We start from the raw sequence: 19627 nt of genomic DNA on the forward strand, positions 1-19627 counted from the left end.
AAGATATTTATCGATATATCAGATTGGTAATTTAACCGATACACAGATATGCCTATATCAGCCGATACAGATAGAGTACCAATTAATCTGTCCCAACCCTAGTATTAATATTACGGCTGATTGAGCCAATACCACCCCAGATACTCTTACCCGATTTACATTGACACTTAAATTATGATGTCACTGAAACTATACCATACCAATCTACTAGTTGTGCTTTAAAATACAGTCAACTCTCGATATAACGACCTTTCACAGATCCCGGGAAAAGTGCCGTTATTTCGAAGGGGTCGTTATTGCAATTTGCACCAATTTTCAGCTTAAAGGGACACAAAGATTCCTAGATTCCTAGGAGATGGTAACACCACCTATCCTGGTAGTCATACAACCTGTTATGCACAGAACGCGTGTAGAAAAGGAAAATAGAATATGAAAAAATTTCCACAAAAATAATTTATAATAATGTTATTTTCTTTTAATTGTGCACAGTCATTGCTCTTCCAAGATCTCTCGGGGGACACAAGACAACCTCTCTCTCTCTCTCTCTCTCTCTCTCTCTCTCTCTCTCTCTCTCTCTCTCTAAAAAAAAAAAAAAAAAAAAAAAAAAAAAAGCAGGGCACAAATTTCGTTCTGGTTCGGCTGTGTAAAATGCATCGCAAAAAAGTCACTTTTTTTGCTTCAACCAACTTCACATTCATCCCCCTCCCCCTTTCCAGGGAGCAGTCCAAACTCTTCCTAGGGATATTCTCGATGTCAAACACCACCCACCTCCTCCAAAAGTTTCCCCCTTGAATAATGTTTTTCTTAATCGGTCTTAGCGTCCATTCCTACACGGAGATCCCCCTCCCCCCTCTCTCTCTCTACATATGAATGGTTCTGAAGAAAAGCAGCGATTATTTTGTGTGCATTTGCTTATAACACTGCTCTGAGTGTTCAGTAAGTTTATTCTTGTGTCAGATGCAATGCAAAATACAATTTACAGTTTTGCTTATCAGCAGGAGCAGAACATGAAGTTGTTTTAGCTCTTGCTTTTCGATCGAATTTTGTTATCTTCAAATCAAAACAGCTTTGCGAGATTCAAAACAATGACTCCTTCCTTCGCGCTGGATGAGTCATTGCTGTTATCGGCAAGCAATGGCTTTGCAGACTCCAGATGAAACACTGGCGCCAGCTGCTGCATAAAAGCAAGGAGACCCGCTGGAAGTTCGAGTAACAGGTGATATTTTAAAGATGACGCAACTGTCGAAGACGGAACTTTTATCAGTAGTGTGAAGAAGAAAGAAATTACCCTTGTTTTAAGTTTTACCATGCAACAGACAATAATAGAGGCAATATTTCCTATGCAGACAACAGGAAAAAAAAAAAGACCTGAAATCTGCAACTATCACATTCCCGTACACAACAGCGGTGGAGAATGAGCTGGGAATGGGGTTGGGGTCACTTTTTTTTATAACTTGTCCTACGGTTTTTGTTAGTTTTCAAGAATGTATTCAGAACTGGTTGACCCATTTTAGATCTTAAAGGAAAGGAAGAGGGATGTCCACTTCCACCCTCACCAGTAATCAGCCCGTGTGCACACACGAGCAAGAAAATTGTGGCTGAAACAATCAGCATCCCCCCCCCTCCATGTTTGCTGACAGGAAAAGAGGGAGAAGTCACTCAGCCAAGGGAACACTTTTTTGGCAAATATTATGATATCGGCACAATTAGGAAAACATATGAAGTGGGAAACGGAAGTTATGATCAGAGCTAGGAATTTTAGGTGCTGCACCTTAAATTTTTTTTTGTGAAAATGGGTAAAAAAGTGACTCATCCCCAAAATAAGCACGTATTGAACTCTACTCATGGTGTTTCGGTTGTACCTTTTTGCACCTTTTTCACACTCAGAACCTTCTCCACCTTTTTCACAATCTCAGAACCTTTTGCACCTTTCCGTCCTTTTTGCATCTTTACTATTTTTTTTAAATACAACTCACGTGCTGTTTAACTCCACCCACATTTGAGGCATGGCTTCTTGGCACGCGATTCTTGTTTACTGCACAACAATAAATCTGCTTTCTTCAGTTTTTGGACTTTACCGTAGTAAGCGCGCGGACTTTAAACAGTGCCAACAATGATGCGTTACAATTGCTAGAAGTTGTGCTCTTTTTGTCCTATGCTGTATTGTTTACGAATTGTTGTAGGAAAGCTGTTTTGTTTTAGTTTCCTTCTCCCATCTCAGCGAGCAAAGTAAATGCAGTCTGTGATCGATGCATCGGATTTGCTTGTTCACCATGCCAAAACGTAAAGTAAATGTTGGGAAACTACAGGACATTGTTAAACAGTTTAGCGGTGACGGCATTCAGAGTGATGGATCCTGTTCTAAGGTGTGATATTTCTATTGCTGTTGATGACAAACATCAACACACTCGGGTTGTGCAGCATCTACGAAGTGGGAAGTACGTCAGGAATAAAGAACTACAAGATGGTAAAGGTGGGAAGGGACAACAATTCATTGGTGAAGCGCTTGCATCTTCGAGTTCCAGAAATACAAATGAATTTTTCAGTGAGGCAGCAAGGACATTTATAGCGTGTGGAATACCTCTTTCGAAACTTAACAATCCTGTCATGAAATCATATTTGCAAAAATATACTGGGAAGTCAGTTCCAGATGAGAGCACCTTAAGGAAATCTTACCTTCAACCTCTTTATAAAGTTAAAATCTCGCAGATCAGCCAAGTAGTAGCTGACCATCCAGTCTATTTCATACTAGATGAAACCACAGATAGGCAAAACAGGTATGTTTTGAACATTTTAGTAGCACCTCTCAATGGACATCAAGTGAAACCCATGCTTTTAAAAACTTATTTTCTCGCCAAAACAGATAATGCAAGTGTAATGCAAAGTTTCAATGATGCATGTTTTGTATTGTGGCCGGAGGGAGTAAAATATGATAGTGTGTGTGGTTAGTTCTTACAGACCAAGCATCTTACATGTTAGCTGCATTTTCTAATCTGAAGAATATGTATCCTAACTTAAAACATGTGCCCTGCATTGTTCATGCTTTGCATCGAGTTTGTGAAGCTCTTAAAGATGAATATACATATGTGAACGAATTTGTTTCTAGCATTAAGAAAATACTGAAAAAGGCTCCTTCTAGAATACAGAAGTGTACGTAGAAATTACGAAACTTCCACTACCACCCTCTCCCATCCTCACTAGATGGGGTACATGGTTAAAAGCTTCAGTGTTTATTTGCAATCATTTCCATACAATATCGAAATTTTTAGATGCTTTGTCTAGTGATTTTTCAGCTGTAGAAAAAGCCAAAAAACTTGCACTTAAACAGGAATTGCAAGATGAACTCTATATTGTACATGGCTTCTCTTTCCTTACTACTGCAATCACAAAACTGGAGGAGCAGTGTCCTGAAAAGGAAGCACAGTGGGCTGTTTTGATGGATGTGCAACGAGAGCTGCAAGGGGTCGGGAAAGAGAAGTTAGAACAAAGTTTAGCCAAAAACCCTGATTTTCAGGAAGTCGCAACCAACAAGGATGTGGATTACCGGTTGAAAACGTTCTTTTTCAACTTACAAGTATCTGCTTAGTGACCGCAGATGTACCCTCACTCAGAAGAACATAGAAATTTTGAATGTAATATATTTTAACAGTTTTCTAGATGACTAATTCTAAGCAAGTAAGAAGAAGCATGTTTTCCTTTATGTCGCTTTCTAATGTATCAGAGAATTTTCTTTGCTTAGTTATATTAAACGATTTAAAACCAGAGAATACTCTGTGTGTTTATCCAGACAAGTTGAATCATATATGTATGCACTGCTCACAATAATTTTTACATCTGAAAATTAGCACCTTTTTTGCACCTAAAATTCCTAGCTCTAGTTATGATGTACAAAAGATCAGAGTAAACTTTTGTGGAAACCTGGATGACAATGCATTAAGCAGGTTTACGATCTTTAGTTGGATTATGTAGCTTTGATTATCTCTAACAGTTTCGCTCTTTTATGAAATATTGCAGGGAACAAAGAACATGGTATGAATGAAAGCGATTACCGGAAGTTGTTGGCTACAAGGCCAAGAGTTGCTCATTCACGGGAACCTGCTCAATTCTAGGGCAGAGCTGGACAGATAGGCGAGACTTCCAGTATGTCTTTTGAACACCCTGGCAGGGTCTCTAACACTAGAAACTCAGTGGTGAGATCAGAAGTCAACCACATAACATGCCACCAAGCCGGAAAACAGGCTCCTGAATTTGAGATTGCACTGCATACACTTTACTTCTGTTATGACCAATAAGGGAGGATTGATGAATATAACTATGGATGCTTATGGATACTTGGCGGATGCTCCTCTGGTTCCATCCAGCAAGCCATGTGGTCTGGCTTTCCCTATCCTGGTATGGGTTACACAGATTTCACTAAAATGGCGAAAATCGCACAGAAAATTCCACAAAAGGCATTGGCTGCCATGCATCCATAGTTATATTCATCAATCCTCCCTTGGAAATTCAGGAAAGTGCACCCATTAGCACCCAAGTGCTTTGTCACATGAGGGAAGTAGGCCAAAATCACCGATAGTCCAGGAAAATACCCCTCCTTTTGTTTTGTGTGCCCCATCAAAGGCCAAGTATCGGGGTGTGGCGTGCGAGTGTCAAAAAGTGTGTGGCCCCCAGGTATGAGAGGTAGTTTAAGGAAATGGCTGATATGTAAGTACCAATTCTTTTGTGTATATATTTTATGTTTCTTTTGTGTAATGGTGGTGTCCATGTTTGGTGGTGGCCATGCCACAGATTGTTATATATTTAATAAATGTGCTGTTTCAATGTGATCGACTTGAGTATCATTGACATGAGCAATAAGTCTACAAAGGCCTCCTCTACCTACCGTTTTAGAATTCAGGCAAAAAGTTAAGTCTGTTGGCTAACGTGTCTCCTACGGGACACTAGTTATGATCCATGGAACACCACACACAGCATAGGGTCTGTGTGTGGCAGAGTAAAGCGTTGTTCCTTTGAATGAGTGTTGTTGTTTCTTTTATTCTTTGTTGATTTGGTTATAGTCCACCAAACCCTCGCCATAACATTCGCTGAATCTCAAAGTAACAACTTGCAACATATACATTGAACCTTTATACTGTGTATACCAAAAATTAGTCAAAACCCATGGCATCAAATTCCAAAATTCATTTTTTCTTGGTTGATTTGACATGAAATTACCCAAATAAGATTAAAGTCGTATGATCAAAAAATTATGAATAATCAAAATGTAAATAATAAAAATTAACAGTTACAAACCTCTCTTCCTTCTTCAGTCGTATACATCGTTCAATAATGTCCCGAATTTCAGGATTTTCTACCTTCTCAAAACTCATAGGCTTCACACCCTGCAAGGAAGATACATATACAAGAACACTAAAGCAGAAGGGAATTCGTAATTATTATCTTCTATTTACAATATTAAAAGCATATTTATCTCTTTCTCAATAGAAAAATTATTTGCATTACAATGTGGAAAATGGTTTGCTAAAATGCAGTGTTACTGTAAAAAAAAAAAAAAAAATGGCTGAGCTTATATCAGTAGTATTAGTATTGGAAGGTACTGGTTTGGCATTTGTTCATTGATACTGGCCAGGGTTTGATTCCATGACGTTCACAAAAAAGGATGCAGGACACTTTTATGGAGTCAAATTATTTTGAAAATTATGCTAATTCAAAACTTCTATTTTTTGGTCAGTTCTTCAATATTCCAATCTATGAATGAATTACCGTAAGTCAGTGGTACCTGTTCCAATATATTGAATCATGATTGTTCCAAATATGTGCTTATTTAGTACTTTTTACATATACAATGTTTCTGAATTTGAAATGTGTGTTTATTTTTTAACTTAAGCCAAGCAACGTAACCACACTAACTGAGCATTGCAAGTATTAGATAGGCCTACATTCTGACTTTAGTGCCACGGAAAAAATCTTGAAACTCTGAGAGTGCCGTGAAACAAAAAAGTTAGGAAACCCCTGCCGTAAGTTGAGGTACGCAGCAAAGATATACTTTGTAGAAATTGAATAAAAAAATATTTCTCTTGTGGTCTACAGTTGTTACAAGCATAAAAACATAGTTTTTGTTGTGATATTTCATGAAAAAAATCATTATCAGGAATAAATGTCTGATGAAGGGAGCGTGTGTTGTCCTGAAACATAACAAACGTAGACCAAAAGAGAAATAATTCTATAATGCAAGCATACATACAAGAAAAATAATACAGGTCATGGATGAGCATGCACTTTTCACTTTAATGTCTTCACAGAATAATGCTGGAGAATTAAAAAAACTGTAAAGGTCAGAGAAGAATGGATTGATTGATTGATTTAGTTTATTTTACTTCGCATTTTGTGCCTCTTGGCTAATTTGCGAAGATGGGGATGAGTGATGAAATTGATGAATGGACATTCACAAACAACCAAGTCCGAACAGGATTCGAACCCGGGACCCTTGGCATCGCAGCGAGATGTGCTAACCACTCGGCATAGAAGAATGGAGAAGATACTGAGAAACTCAATAACAGAAGTATGATATACAGAAAACAATAGATGAAAACAACAAAGATACAACATACAGTGGGAAGAGATACAAAACTTTCAACCAGCAGTGATTAATTTTGTGCTAAGAGTAATATTTCAAGACTTCCACAACTGTGGACTTCGGGCATTAAGGCTTACACTTTTCTCCAGTGATTTTTAAATAAATACCCTATTCGGATTTGCCTGTTACAAATGTGCTTTTGTACCTCTTGACACCACATGTGAGAAAGCAAACATGAATACATAGAAGAAAACCTGAATACAATTATGATAGGAAGGTGTGTGTAAATAATGGATATTTTTACAAGCAACTTCACATTGACAATGTAAAACTAACTACTTACGCTCACTACTTTCTTATATATTTGTGCTGGACCTGTACACTCTGAGTAGGGATATTCAGAGGTTGCCATCTCCAACATACACATTCCAAATGCATATACATCAACACTTTCATCATAGTGTTCTTCATACATCTCGGGAGCCATGAACTCAGGAGTCCCTATAATGAACAGGAGATAATGCATTAGTAAATGAACAGTTGCAAACACTTCAAATATATGATTATAGACATATTCGGGGTGGTAGAATCAAGAGTCGACTGGACATTTGTTTGGAGATACGTATGTGTATCTTGGTGTAAGCTTGGAACAGTTCTGGGAAACCACGACGAAATGTCGCAGATAAAATAAAAATCACTACAAATAACTATGTTAGATTATTTTGCATCTATAAAAAGTGTTATGCAAACCTTTTAAGAACATAGATATTTGCTTAGTTGGTAGAGAAATGGCACGGTATGCCACACCCCCAGGTTCGAGTCCTGGTCGAGCTTGCATTTTTTGCATCTCGTGTGTGTGTGCCAAATTTTAATAAATAGATTTTCATGAATGGAGTAAATTTTGTACATCGAATATGTGTTATAATTTAGTTATTTTAGTCTTCAAACATTTAACAATGTATTTTCCATGATTATGACTAAACACTAGATCAGATGTGTGGGGCCTATCGCCACATCACTCCAATGCTGCAATGTTGATGTGACTGGCTGAGGAAACGATGTGTTTTTAGAAACATGCAAACTACAACTGCTTAGCATAAATAGGGCTATTATTTCTTTTGCACAACCAAATTTCCCAGTTATCCCAAGATATCTTTAACTTCCTAGTAGGACTGAGCTGATACCATTGCCGAAGCTGCTACACTTATGGATTCCCACCAATGCCAATGATTGAAAATTGTAATAAATAAAACTTGTTCAAAATATTGATTAATGTCGGTGTGTAAGTGTTCCACTTGAATTATATGCATCAATAATATTGATATTCAAGAATTACAACAGAATATTAAAAAGTTATGTAATCACAAAATCAACTTCTTCATGCAAAACTGGTGTAAATTAAAAATACACTTCAAATTTTGCATAATTTCCACGATAATTAGACTTCAAATGTGTCAAGTGCCATTTTTGTGGACCGTTTCAAAACACAAAGTGCCTGAAAGGTAGCGGCCGATATTCGTAAGTAAATAAATCCCAACTGATACTTTCCGATACCATCATAAGGCAGGAGTATCATTTCACCTTTACTTTCCAGAACACTCTATATAAACAAATAAATGTTAGGTACAATCCAACAAATCAAGTTTATTTAACTTTTCGAAAATAAACGACGAAAAATACAATAAAAGAACATTTTATATGAAATATGAACCCAAAAAAGAAACAAGTTTGGAGGAAAAAGTGATATGTATTCTCAGTTTCAATCCCAGAAAGCAAAATAGAGAACCTAATTTTACTGATCTTTTCAGGTTCTCCAGGTCAGTGGAAATCATTCCAAAGAAACAGCGTCTCAAGAAGTCCTCAAAAATGCAAAACGACATTCTTGCAGAGTCTGGGTACCATGCAAAATGCATAATTTTCATTCTTGCAACAACAATGTGGAGAGAAATGGAGTGATTAATTATTTCAGGTGAAATTATGGATATTTACAGAAAAGCTCTGGTAGAATGCCATGACACAGTTTCAATGTAAATTTTATGTACTAAAACTGAATTGCTTTGAATTTTTAAAATTTTCAAGTATTGTTGGGAATCAGTAAGATTATCGGCAGTGGGTTTGGTACCAGAGCAGTCCTAAAAGAAAAGAAAAAGATAAATTTACTTGCTAGAGGATACATTCACCCCATGCAGAAATCTCCCACTACAAGAAATAATATACAAGCAAATTAAGACTGAGCTGATATGATGTCAAAGTATCACCAATACCAATAGATACAGGGTGTTTAAAAAAATGGTAACTGAAACTCAGCAGTTAAACCATGTTCAGTTACCTTTTTTTTAAAAAAAAAAAAACCTGTACTTTTCTGGATTGTGAATGTATCATTGGGTCGACAAAAAGCTGCATGACACTTACATGAACCTTACCTATCCTGTAAATTATTCAAAATGTATAATTTACATAATTTTTCACTAACATTGTGTAGAAAAAAAATGATTTTTTTAAAGGGAGAATTCCACAAAAAGTGGTCCTACTCCATGTAAATGCAAATGACAAAATTAATCAATTTGCAAATTTTCTAATTATATTAACGTTTAATTGTTTGTGAATGCATAAAATTTGCATATCTCACCAACAAAAATTACTACCATCTGTGCTTCACAGGCAAATTAAGTCCAATTCTGCTGCTACATATTTAAAGCATCACGTACACACAACAAATTTTCATAAATGCATTTCATGCATTCAGGTTATTCTAAATTGTTTTCATTTGTTAGCAGACACCATAGTACTTCACAATTCTATGACATCAGTTCATTACGAATATTTTAATCCAACACATTAAAGAAAAAGGCTGGTAGAATGATATGATGTAACACATTAAATTATAAATATTAAGAAGTCTCAGCATCGGTTCAAAGCACTATCAGCCTAGGCCTGATCTAAATTATGCACTACAAAAAGAAACACCATACAATTTTTACCTACCAATAACAGATTTGGCAAATGATCGATTCTTAAGGGTGGCCAACCCCAGGTCTCCAATCTTCACACTGCCAGTTGTTCCAGTAATGAAAATATTATCACATTTAAGGTCTCTGTGGATGATGGGTGGACCTCGGGAATGCAAGAAGTATAGGCCTTTTAGTATCTGCCGACACCAAGACTTCAAGACTTTCAGATTGATTTTCTTGAAGCGCCGCAGGTATCTGTGAACATATTAATTAAGTAACAGAATAATAAAGAAGAGATTTCAAGTTACATAATTAAATGGGTGAGAGAAAGAAAGAACAGATTCCACAGTGTAATTTTTTGGAAATCAACTAAATAGTTCTGGGGTTCAACATACTTTATTAATTAAAAAACTTTCTATTGTGAAATTATAATACCAAGCTCTGACAATAGTTCTAAAGCAATACTTTATTAAAATTGTTCATACGTAAATAGACACAGTTACAAAAAACATTGTGGAATGTTTTCCTTTTGGTTTTCACTTGAACGTAGGAAGAAATACATGCAGTTTTTAAATATTACTGCCCAGTTATTAGTTGATATAACATTACTATGAATGCCAGGTAAGTGTTCTGAACAAATAAAATGTTTACAATAACAACTCTCAATAATGAATTTTAAGTAACACAACATTTTCTTCAAATACAGCACTGCCAGTCACTATCAGAATGTTCATCACATGCAGACTACATGGATGAAGGCCATGATAAAATGATGTCATACAACTCTTTGCAGTCGTCTGGTACATAAAGCTCAATTTTAGCCACATCCTCAATTTTTTATATATTTTTAATTTTTTTTAAATTATTACTTTTCCACTATAAACATTAGTAGTAGCAAGCACAATCTCACAGTCTTTGTAGAGCTTGAATACTTCACCTAGTGTAGTCTATAAACTCGTGTGCTGTCACATATACTTCCTTTTTCTTCTTTTTTGTATGAAATGCACTTCTCTGCTTTGAAAGCTCTTAGGTCTCTTCTTAAACAGCGTAGGCCAACGTTGCTTAAAGTTGATTTTCAACACTTTTTACTTCAAATGTTGGCTGCTTCTTTTTGGTGCTTGTCTTGAATTTGCGATGTTTTTCAAACATCAATCAATTCATTACACCGTTTTGGTGATGCATCTCCTTAATTGGACATAGTTCTAAGTTTCGCCGCTAGATGGCAGGTGTGTCCCTGCTGGTTAAATGATACTTGCTGACACCTGGTGGTACTTACTGATACTAGACGTGAACGTATCAATTCAGTTGGAATTCAAATTCAGTTGACCTAGATTCAGCAACTGGGAACATTGTGCAAGCCAAGTGGTTAGCACTCTTGCCTTTGGTGCGAGCAGTCATGGGTTTGATTCCCGGCAGGTGTCCCCAAAATAGCAGCATTGACCCAGAATCGTGAGGACAATTGGAAAGCTACTTCAAGAAGTATGCCTTGGTCAGCATATTGATTTTTTCATATCATGGAAACAAGGCTTAATGGTGTTATAATTCAAGAAGTAGCGAGCTCCAGTCATGAGAGCAATAAAAATAGCAGCAATGGGATCCGATGCGCTGACCACACTTTCGAATCAGAAAGCTCCAATTAGATTGCTGCATGGAGAGAAAACCATAGCATCACCCAATGAAAACCTGCTCTGGCAGGCCCTGGCCCTTCGAAGACTGTTGTGCCATGGAGTTAAGTTTAGTTTAGTTTATTACTTCAGCACCACATTTCAACCTGGTGGGGAAAATTTGAACTACTTTTTCTTAATCCGCAATTACTTCCCCATGAACTCCATAGCATCTACATCAAGTTCCTTCTCAATCTGTTTCTTCAACCGGGCTCCAAAGGACTCTCAGGAGGGAAGCTTTGTGTGTACAAACACTTGGCACTGAAAAGATGATGATGTGTCGAACAATGGTGCACATTTTGACAATGCAGGGACATGATTACCTGGCAAGCAGCTGATTGCATTGCCAATGCTACCTTCAGGTTGAGTGTTCAAAAACTGTGCCAGGGAATGTTTCATTTCATGGTACAGCTATACAATCGATATTGGTTTGAACCCCTGACATGCTAATTTAAGAAATTTCAATTTGAGAGATGTCAATCAATATTAACAATAATAATAATAATAAAACACTTTCACCAAAAGCTTAATTAAAACACTCACGTTTTTAATGTTCCAGATGTCATAAGCTCTGTAACAAGGACAATATACTTTTTCTTGGTCAATGTCACTTCCCAGTAATCGTAGAAGCGCACAATGTTCGGATGCTGGAGACCTTTCAGCATTTCGGCCTCTTCCCTGAACCTCAGTCGCTCACTCTTATTAAGCTTCTTCTCCTGAAACAATAAATAATTGCATCAGAAAATAAGAATGAAAGATTTTGCACCTGCGAACATTAGATATATTAACACTTCACCACGATCTATCTTAAATTGCCTGGCCAACCACAGGTAGTTAGAGCTCTCTTTGGTAATAATAAGATGAGGGATAAGTTACAGTTTGATGGGTTAAATACATAGAGGGAGGTGGAAAGAAGGTGGAATAGGGATGCGCAGCACTTACTTCTGTTTCATGGTGGTGTCACTGGATGCTACAGTTGCTGATGCAGTATCTAACATGTGACCACAAAAGAAGAGGCAGTCTAAGGGCACCTGTCACCTATACAGGGTGTTTCGTAAGTTCGTTTACAACAATTGGGAGGTGATTGTACGAGTGAAAATAAGGTGGAAAGTTCATGTAACGAAATTCCGGAAACGGCTTTGTTGCCGAGTTATTGACGTTTGAAAATGTGGGAAAATGATTTTCCGAAGTGAATAATGGCAAAACGGGTGGAGAGAAGTCGTCGGTGTTGGGCGGTCCACTAAGAAATTGGGTACGTTCTTCTCAAAAAATCATGTGGCAATGTTGTGCAATGTCGGCGCAAGGGATTCCCCAAAGGACGCGAACGAAGATGTTGACAGGAGTGGGGTGGGTGTGCGTTCTGCGTGAGCTGGTATCGACGAAAATTGGCATGTGTTGAATGACACCAAAAAACAAAGAAAATTTCCTGAGCGAAGAGCACCATGACGTAAAAACGAAAAAATGAACTGTCATAGGTTGCATACCCTGAAGGGCAGATGGGTGTCCGTGTGATCTGACGTTAAGTACCACATTTCCCGCTAGGGACGCAGTGTAGGTTTCCTCATCAAGGAACACACGTGTCCGTGCCATTCGTGCTTCAGGTGCTGTGCCAGCAGCAGGTTGTTAAACATTCACGGTTGAATGGAAAGATGTGAGGTTCTTGGACAGTAGTGTTGGGCAAACATTTGACCTAGCAGTGTTACGTGTTAGTTCTTAGCCACAGCCCATCATGTTCTGTGAAGTGTACTAGTGTTAACGGCCATAAACACTTGTAGCCCGGTGTAAGGGATGGCTGCATACACGTCCCAAGAGCTGGCGGACATGCATCTGATTTATGGGGAGGCTGGAGGTAATAGCCGAGCTGCAAGGCGACTGTATGGGGCACGTTATCCAAATAGGGTGTTACCATTGCACACCTTATTTCAAACTGTAGACACTCGACTTTGGGAAACAGGATCAGTGTTGCCACCTCGTCGAGAAGTTGGACGACCCCGAAGTGTGCGAACACGACGGTTTGTGGAAGATGTGCTAACTGCAATCATGGATCATCCAGGCACCAGTACGCGCACACTAGCCCACGAACGAAACACCTCCCATGTGAATGTGTGGCAAGTCCTGGCAGAAGAGGGGATGCACCCGTACAAATTGAAGAAAGTGCAAGACCTTTTACCTCGGGACTTTGGCACACGTGAGGACTTTTGCCAATGGTTTGTTCATCAAATTGAAACTATCCCCAATTTTCAGAATATGGTACTATGGACTGATGAGGCTATCTTCACGAAAACTGGTGTGTTCAATAGTAAAAACAGTCATGTGTGGGAACATGAAAATCCACATGCACTGCTAGTGGCACATCATCAGCAGAGATTTGCAGTGAATGTGTGGTGCGGGATACTGCATGACCATTTGATTGGACCGTACATTCTCCCTGTTTGCCTATGTGGACGCACTTATCAAGCATTTCTCACTGAGGTGTTGCCTGAACTACTAGAGGACTTGCCCTTGGCACTGAGACAGAGACTGTGGTTTCAACATGACGGTGCACCGCCACATTTCGATCGGAATGTGCGCCATTTCTTCAATACCATATTCCACAACCAGTGCATTGGCAGGGGAGGGCCTGTGCCATTGCCACCTCGATCGCCTGATATTACGCCCCTGGATTTCTTCCTCTGGGGAGAGATGAAACGCCTCGTTTACGAAACACCTGTCGTGTCAGCCGAGGACCTCGTTGCCTGTATCAATGAAGCTGCAGCATCGATAGCAGAAACGCCGGGGTTGTTGGGTCGCACTAGACAATCCTTGATTCGCCGTTGTCGCCTCTGCTTGGAAGTACATGGTGGAAACTTTGAAAACAGTCTATGATGAGGTTCCCTTCACATCTCCATTAAGCATACTGTGTGCCCTTCAAGGTATGCAACCTATGACAGTTCATTTTTTTCGTTTTTACGTCATGGTGCTCTTCGCTCAGGAAATTTTCTTTGTTTTTTGGTGCCATTCAACACATGCAAATTTTCGTCGATACCAGCTCACGCTGAACGCACACCCACCCCACTCCTGTCAACATCTTCGTTCGCGTCCTTTGGGGAATCCCTTGCACCGACATTGCACAACATTGCCGCGTGATTTTTTGACAAGAGCGTACCCAACTTCTTAGTGGACCGCCCAACACCGACGACTTCTCTCCACCCGTTTTGCCATTATTCACTTCGGAAAATCATTTTCCCACATTTTCAAACGTCAATAACTCGGCAACAAAGCCATTTCCGGAATTTCGTTACATGAACTTTCCACTTTATTTTCACTCATACAATCACCTCCCAAGCGTTGTAAACGAACTTATGAAACACCCTGTATACAAGGCTCATTAAAAAATAAAAAAGAATTGATTTTATCTAACAAGAAAAGAAGTGTAGCAACACTATATTAGTGCTTACAAATACGTACATAAAGGCACTAGCTTACGCAGGATTTTTTCAGGATGGGCTGGAATTGTAAAAATTGAAAGTACATCGCTCCATTGTAGGGTATTGGCATACACAATATAATATTTCTATATTTTTAGAAATTTCCACTCTCAAACATGGCATTCGGGAGTCATTTTACGGCAAGTGTTGTATTTACCACTTGTTTTTCCAGAGTTAGTGATTGTTTCTTACTTGAAAATGTTTATTCTTCTCAAAATTTCAGAGGGGGATCAGCCCCAACCCTCCTCTGCGTATGCCAGTGCATACAGGTGGTGTACATTGAAACTTAATCACCTGGAATGCAGACACTAATCTTTATTACTATGGTGTTGGGCTGCATGAGAGGAAAGAGGAAGGACCAATACAGGTCCTGCACAGTGGAGATTTGCAGCAATTTCTCCTGAAGCACACCGATGAGTTCATGACATGTTGTTGGTGGAGGGAAATGTCACCTCACGCGATCTTCCAAAAGAACCCATAAGGTCTCAATTATGTTTAGGTCTGGTGACTGGGCAGACCATGACAGATGTTCAACCTCGCGTTCATGCTCATCAAACCACTTTGACCTGTTTAGCGGTGCATTATCAACCTGGAAAACTGCACCACATTCAGAGAACAATATTTGTACCATAGGGTGCAGATTGTCCTTCGGAATGGCCCTAGTCTTTGGCAGTGATGTATTCCTTTAGAACAATCAGTGGCCCCAAAGACTGCCATGATATTGCATCCCTCACCGTCACAGATAAACGTTCATGGCTCACTCTGGGCACTAAGCACTCTTGTTGGTATTCTTCGAATGGACTTCTCCACACGTAAACTCTTCCAGATGTTGGAAAAACAAAGAAGGTGGACTCATCAGAGAACACGACATGTTTGAGGTCGACTAATGTCCCCGATTTGTGCTGCTGGCACCAGACAACCTGCTTTTTGGCATTGGTGCTAGTGATCAAGGGTTTTGGTACAGCAACTCTGCCATGGATGTTGGCCCTACAAAGTTCTCGATGAATGGTTTTTGTACAAACAGGTTCAGTCAAGTGTGTATTCAATTCTGTGGTGACTTTTGCAGCGGTGGTTTTATGCTTTTTGTTCACAATCCTCTTCTAAACACCGACGTGCCAGTTAGACAGCTTCCACCGACAGTTAGTCCTCCTATATGTGGTTCATCCATTCTGGTATGCCGCCATGACCCTTGAAACCGTAAAAACATTTGCAGTCTCTGTCACTGATGCTCTGTCGAGACAAACACCAACAATTTGCCCTCTTTGGAACTCTGATATGTGTCCCACTGTACTGTATGAAACTGAATATTCGATGTGCAGTACAGGCACTACCGTGGCAATGTGACTGACAGGCACACACCTACGTGCTCAAATGCCCGCTACCCTGTGTGTGACCAAGAGGTGGCACAGGAGAGCACCCCACCTGCAGGTTCTATAATCAAAGGTGTTTCAGATTCAAAGTCCACCCACGCACCTGTATTTACTTCATTTTTCAAAATTGTAACCATTTTTTTCCATGGTACAAGCTTCTTTATACCCTCTCCATTGAAGTTTGCCACTTGGGAGTTCCCAATCTAACACTCCTCAACATCTTAGTTTTCTTGAGAATCAAGACACTTTCTGAGGTGCAGGAAGACATGATAGTCACCAGGTGCAAGGTCAGGACTATATGGGGGTGATCAAAAAGCAAGAAGTTCCCATCTGAATTCCTGAATCGTCTGGAAAGTGAGTGCAACAATATGTGGTCTAGCATTGTCATGGTTAAGAACAGTTCCTGAGTGCAGCATTCACATCGTTGTTTCTGTATGGCATGTCTTAGTTTTGATCAAAGATGGCCATTTGACTTTGGCCTCGCGAGACCCTGCCTTCGAGTTGAAGGTTGGACTCCGGCCTCAGCCTCTGGAAACCATCTTGGCCTCAGCCTCCGAAGTCCATCTTGGCCTCCGGCCTCACATGGCCGTGTAGTGTGAGCAGTTCATTTGATTTGCTTGCAAGGACCAAGCTCCAGCCTCACATGGTGTCAGCTTCCGAACTCCATCTTGGCCTCCAGTATCACATGGCCTCAGCCCCAAATTTCATCTTGGCCTCAGCCTCCATGCTGAAAGTTGGCCTCATACGGCCTCACCCTCCGAACTCCACCTCCGCCTCCAGCCTCACATGACCTCAACCTCCAACCTCACAGGGCCTCAGCCTCCAAGCTCAAGGTTGGACTCTGACCTCATCCTCCAACCTCGAACTTGGCCTCAGCCTCCAAGCTCAAGGTTGGCCTCTGGCCTCACACAGCCTCAGCCTCACAAGGTCTCTGGAGGCTGAGGCCTGGCCTCCGGAGGCTGGACATCTCTAGTTTTCATAGTGTTTCACAGTATGACTGTGATTTGATTGTTTTCACCAGCTCCTTGAAGTCCACTAAAAAGACAACTTGTAGGTCGCAGAAAACAGTTGCTTTCACTTTTCGTGCAGATAAGAGTTTGCTTGAACATTTTCAACTTTGGTTGGTCTACCTCACAACACCATTGCAATCAACTGTTTCTGGCAACACTGTACGGACTCTACCATTGGTAGAAAATGCAGTATATCCCGCAAAATATTAACGTCTTCTATTTTGTTTGGTAAGTGCCAGAAGGGCATCTCTCTGAACCAGGGCAAACCAGAAAACACAGATTTGGAACGGCCAAAATACAACTTTCTTCCTCCTCGCACCTTCCCTCAATCCCAAGAGGGCCTTTTCAATGCTGAGGCAGATAACCGGAAAGTAAGGGAACAGAAGAACAAGAAAAGTGGTTTATAGAAGTTTCGCAGACTTCCGGAATCGGAATGATTCTTTCCGAAACGCACCATTACTAGTGTACAGCTGTGAGATTCCTTAGTTTGGGGCTTCCAAGATAAACCAACTTTTGTAAATGTTATTGTCAATTAATTTCTCATTATTTTGATGTGCCACGAAGTGAAAAATAAAGGTTTGTTAGTGTTATTCGAAAGGGTCGTCTTTCACTCATAAAAATGGTAAAATTAAAAAAGACGGTGAGCTTTGAAATTAGTAAAAGGTATAAGAAATCATAAACAACCCTGAAATAAGAGTTGCCAAACCAAATTGACCTATCACTCTGAGTCCCAGGACTATCCACCAGACATAGAAGGGGAAGCAGCCAGCAAGCAGCTTTGCCATATACTCTATGTGATCAAAAGTATCCGGACACCCACCTGAAAATAAAGTACAAGTTTGGGTAACCCTCCATCGGCAACACTGGCAGTCAATACAGTGTTGGCCCACCCTTAGCCTTCATGACAGCGTTCACTTTCACAGGCCTACTTTCAATCAGGTGCCGGAAGGTTTCCTGAGGAATGGCAGCCCATTCCTCGCAGAGCGCCAAAATGAGAAGAGGTATTGATGTGGATCGGTGTGGTCTAGTACGAAGTCGGCATTCCAAAACATCCCAGAGATGTTCTATGGGATTCAAATCAGGACTCTGCGGGAGCCAGTCCATTAGTGGGACGTTGTTGTTGTCAAACCACTCCCCCACAAGCCCTGGCCTATGGACGGGTGCTCGGTCGTGTTGAAAGACACAAAGGTCATCCCCGAACTGGTCTTCGATGGTAGGCAGCATGAAAGCTGTTAAAATGCCAACGTAAGCTTGTGCTCTGACATTGCCATGTAAAGCAACAAGGGGGCCAAGCCCCCTCCAGCAGAAACATGACCACACTCTAACCCCGCCACTTCCGAATTTCACTGTCGGCACTATACAGGCTGGTAGATGTCATCACCAGGCTTTCTCAACACACACACCCTACCATCGGATAGCCACATTGTGTACTGTGATTCATCACTCCACACAACGGTTTTCCACTGTTCTATGGTCCAGTTTCGACGCTCCTTGCACCACACGAAGCGGCGTTTGGCATTTGTCTGTGTGATGTTTGACTTATGGGCAGCTGCTCGGCCATGGAAACCAAGTTGCCGCACCTTGCGCCAAACAGTAATGGTGGTTGGAGTAGATCCTGATGCAGTTCGGAATTCCTGTGTGATGGTGGCGATGGATCATTGACGATAATGCTCTACGACCCTCTTCAACACTCGAAGGTCTCTGGAGGTCAACATGGGAGGTTAGCCTGCACGCTTTTGGGTTGTACACATCCCTTCACTATAACATTGGAAACAGTGGACAGAGGGATGTTTTGGAGGGTGGAAATCTACACACAGACTTCCTGCACAAGTGGCACCCAACCAACTGATCACGTTGAAAGTCTGTGAGTTACTCAGACCATTCCATACTGCTGTCGCACACTGTCTGCAGACTACTTAGTTCGCTGACTATGTGTTCCACGCGATAGATGGCAGTACTGTGTCACCCTCTATGATAAACACACGTTTCGCGGTGTGTCCGGATACTTTTGATCACATAGAGTATACAGAGTGTCACACAAAGGGGTTTACACTATTTGAATGTTAATAACAGAGAAAAGTATTACAGATAACCTGATGGAACTTTTTGTATCTGGATCTGTCATGATTAGTGCTTGTTGCCATTCATTTGTTCTTCTTTAATTTCAGTCCAGTTGCCAGTAGTGACAGGATGGCTGGGAACCTTTCCGTTGAGCAACGGAAGTGGATTTTAAAGTGTTGGAAATGTGAGAACATGAAAGAAGTGCAGAGATGATGGCGAGCAGAATTTGATGTATGGACTTCTGGGGGGATCCTGTGAAAGTTTGTACCACTGCTTCCATCCCTCTTTCGTCCGATACTGATTTCTTCCTGCCACACTGTCCCAGATCGCACCCAGTTCTTTCCCTCTCAAACTTGTCGCGTAATTTCGTAATTGTTACACGTGACGGTTGCACAGTATCAAATTCTGCCCACCATCGTCCCTGAACTCTTTCATGTTCTCACATTTCCAAAAACACTTTAAAATCCACTTCCGTTGCTCAATGGAAAGGTTCCCGGCAATCTTGTCAATTACTTGTCACTACTGGCAAC

The 19627-nt window shown here is 40.4% G+C and overlaps 1 protein-coding gene across 6 annotated transcripts in view; it reads right to left on the minus strand.

Moving 5' to 3' along the window:
- The window catches only part of Wnk (Wnk kinase), a 161587-nt gene that overhangs the window by 106001 nt on the left and 35959 nt on the right, over nt 1-19627 (minus strand). For all 6 annotated transcript variants that reach the window (XM_083134274.1, XM_083134273.1, XM_083134271.1 and 3 more), the window contains exons 3-6: nt 11733-11905; nt 9560-9780; nt 6918-7075; nt 5290-5378 (exon numbers count right to left, since the gene is read on the minus strand). In XM_083134274.1, the coding sequence (XP_082990400.1) occupies nt 5290-5378; nt 6918-7075; nt 9560-9780; nt 11733-11905 (641 nt within the window). The remainder of the gene's footprint in view (nt 1-5289; nt 5379-6917; nt 7076-9559; nt 9781-11732; nt 11906-19627) is intronic.

The sequence above is a fragment of the Lepisma saccharinum genome, chromosome 13, assembly GCF_977018435.1.
Source record: "Lepisma saccharinum chromosome 13, izLepSacc3.1, whole genome shotgun sequence".
Lineage (NCBI taxonomy): Eukaryota > Metazoa > Arthropoda > Insecta > Zygentoma > Lepismatidae > Lepisma > Lepisma saccharinum.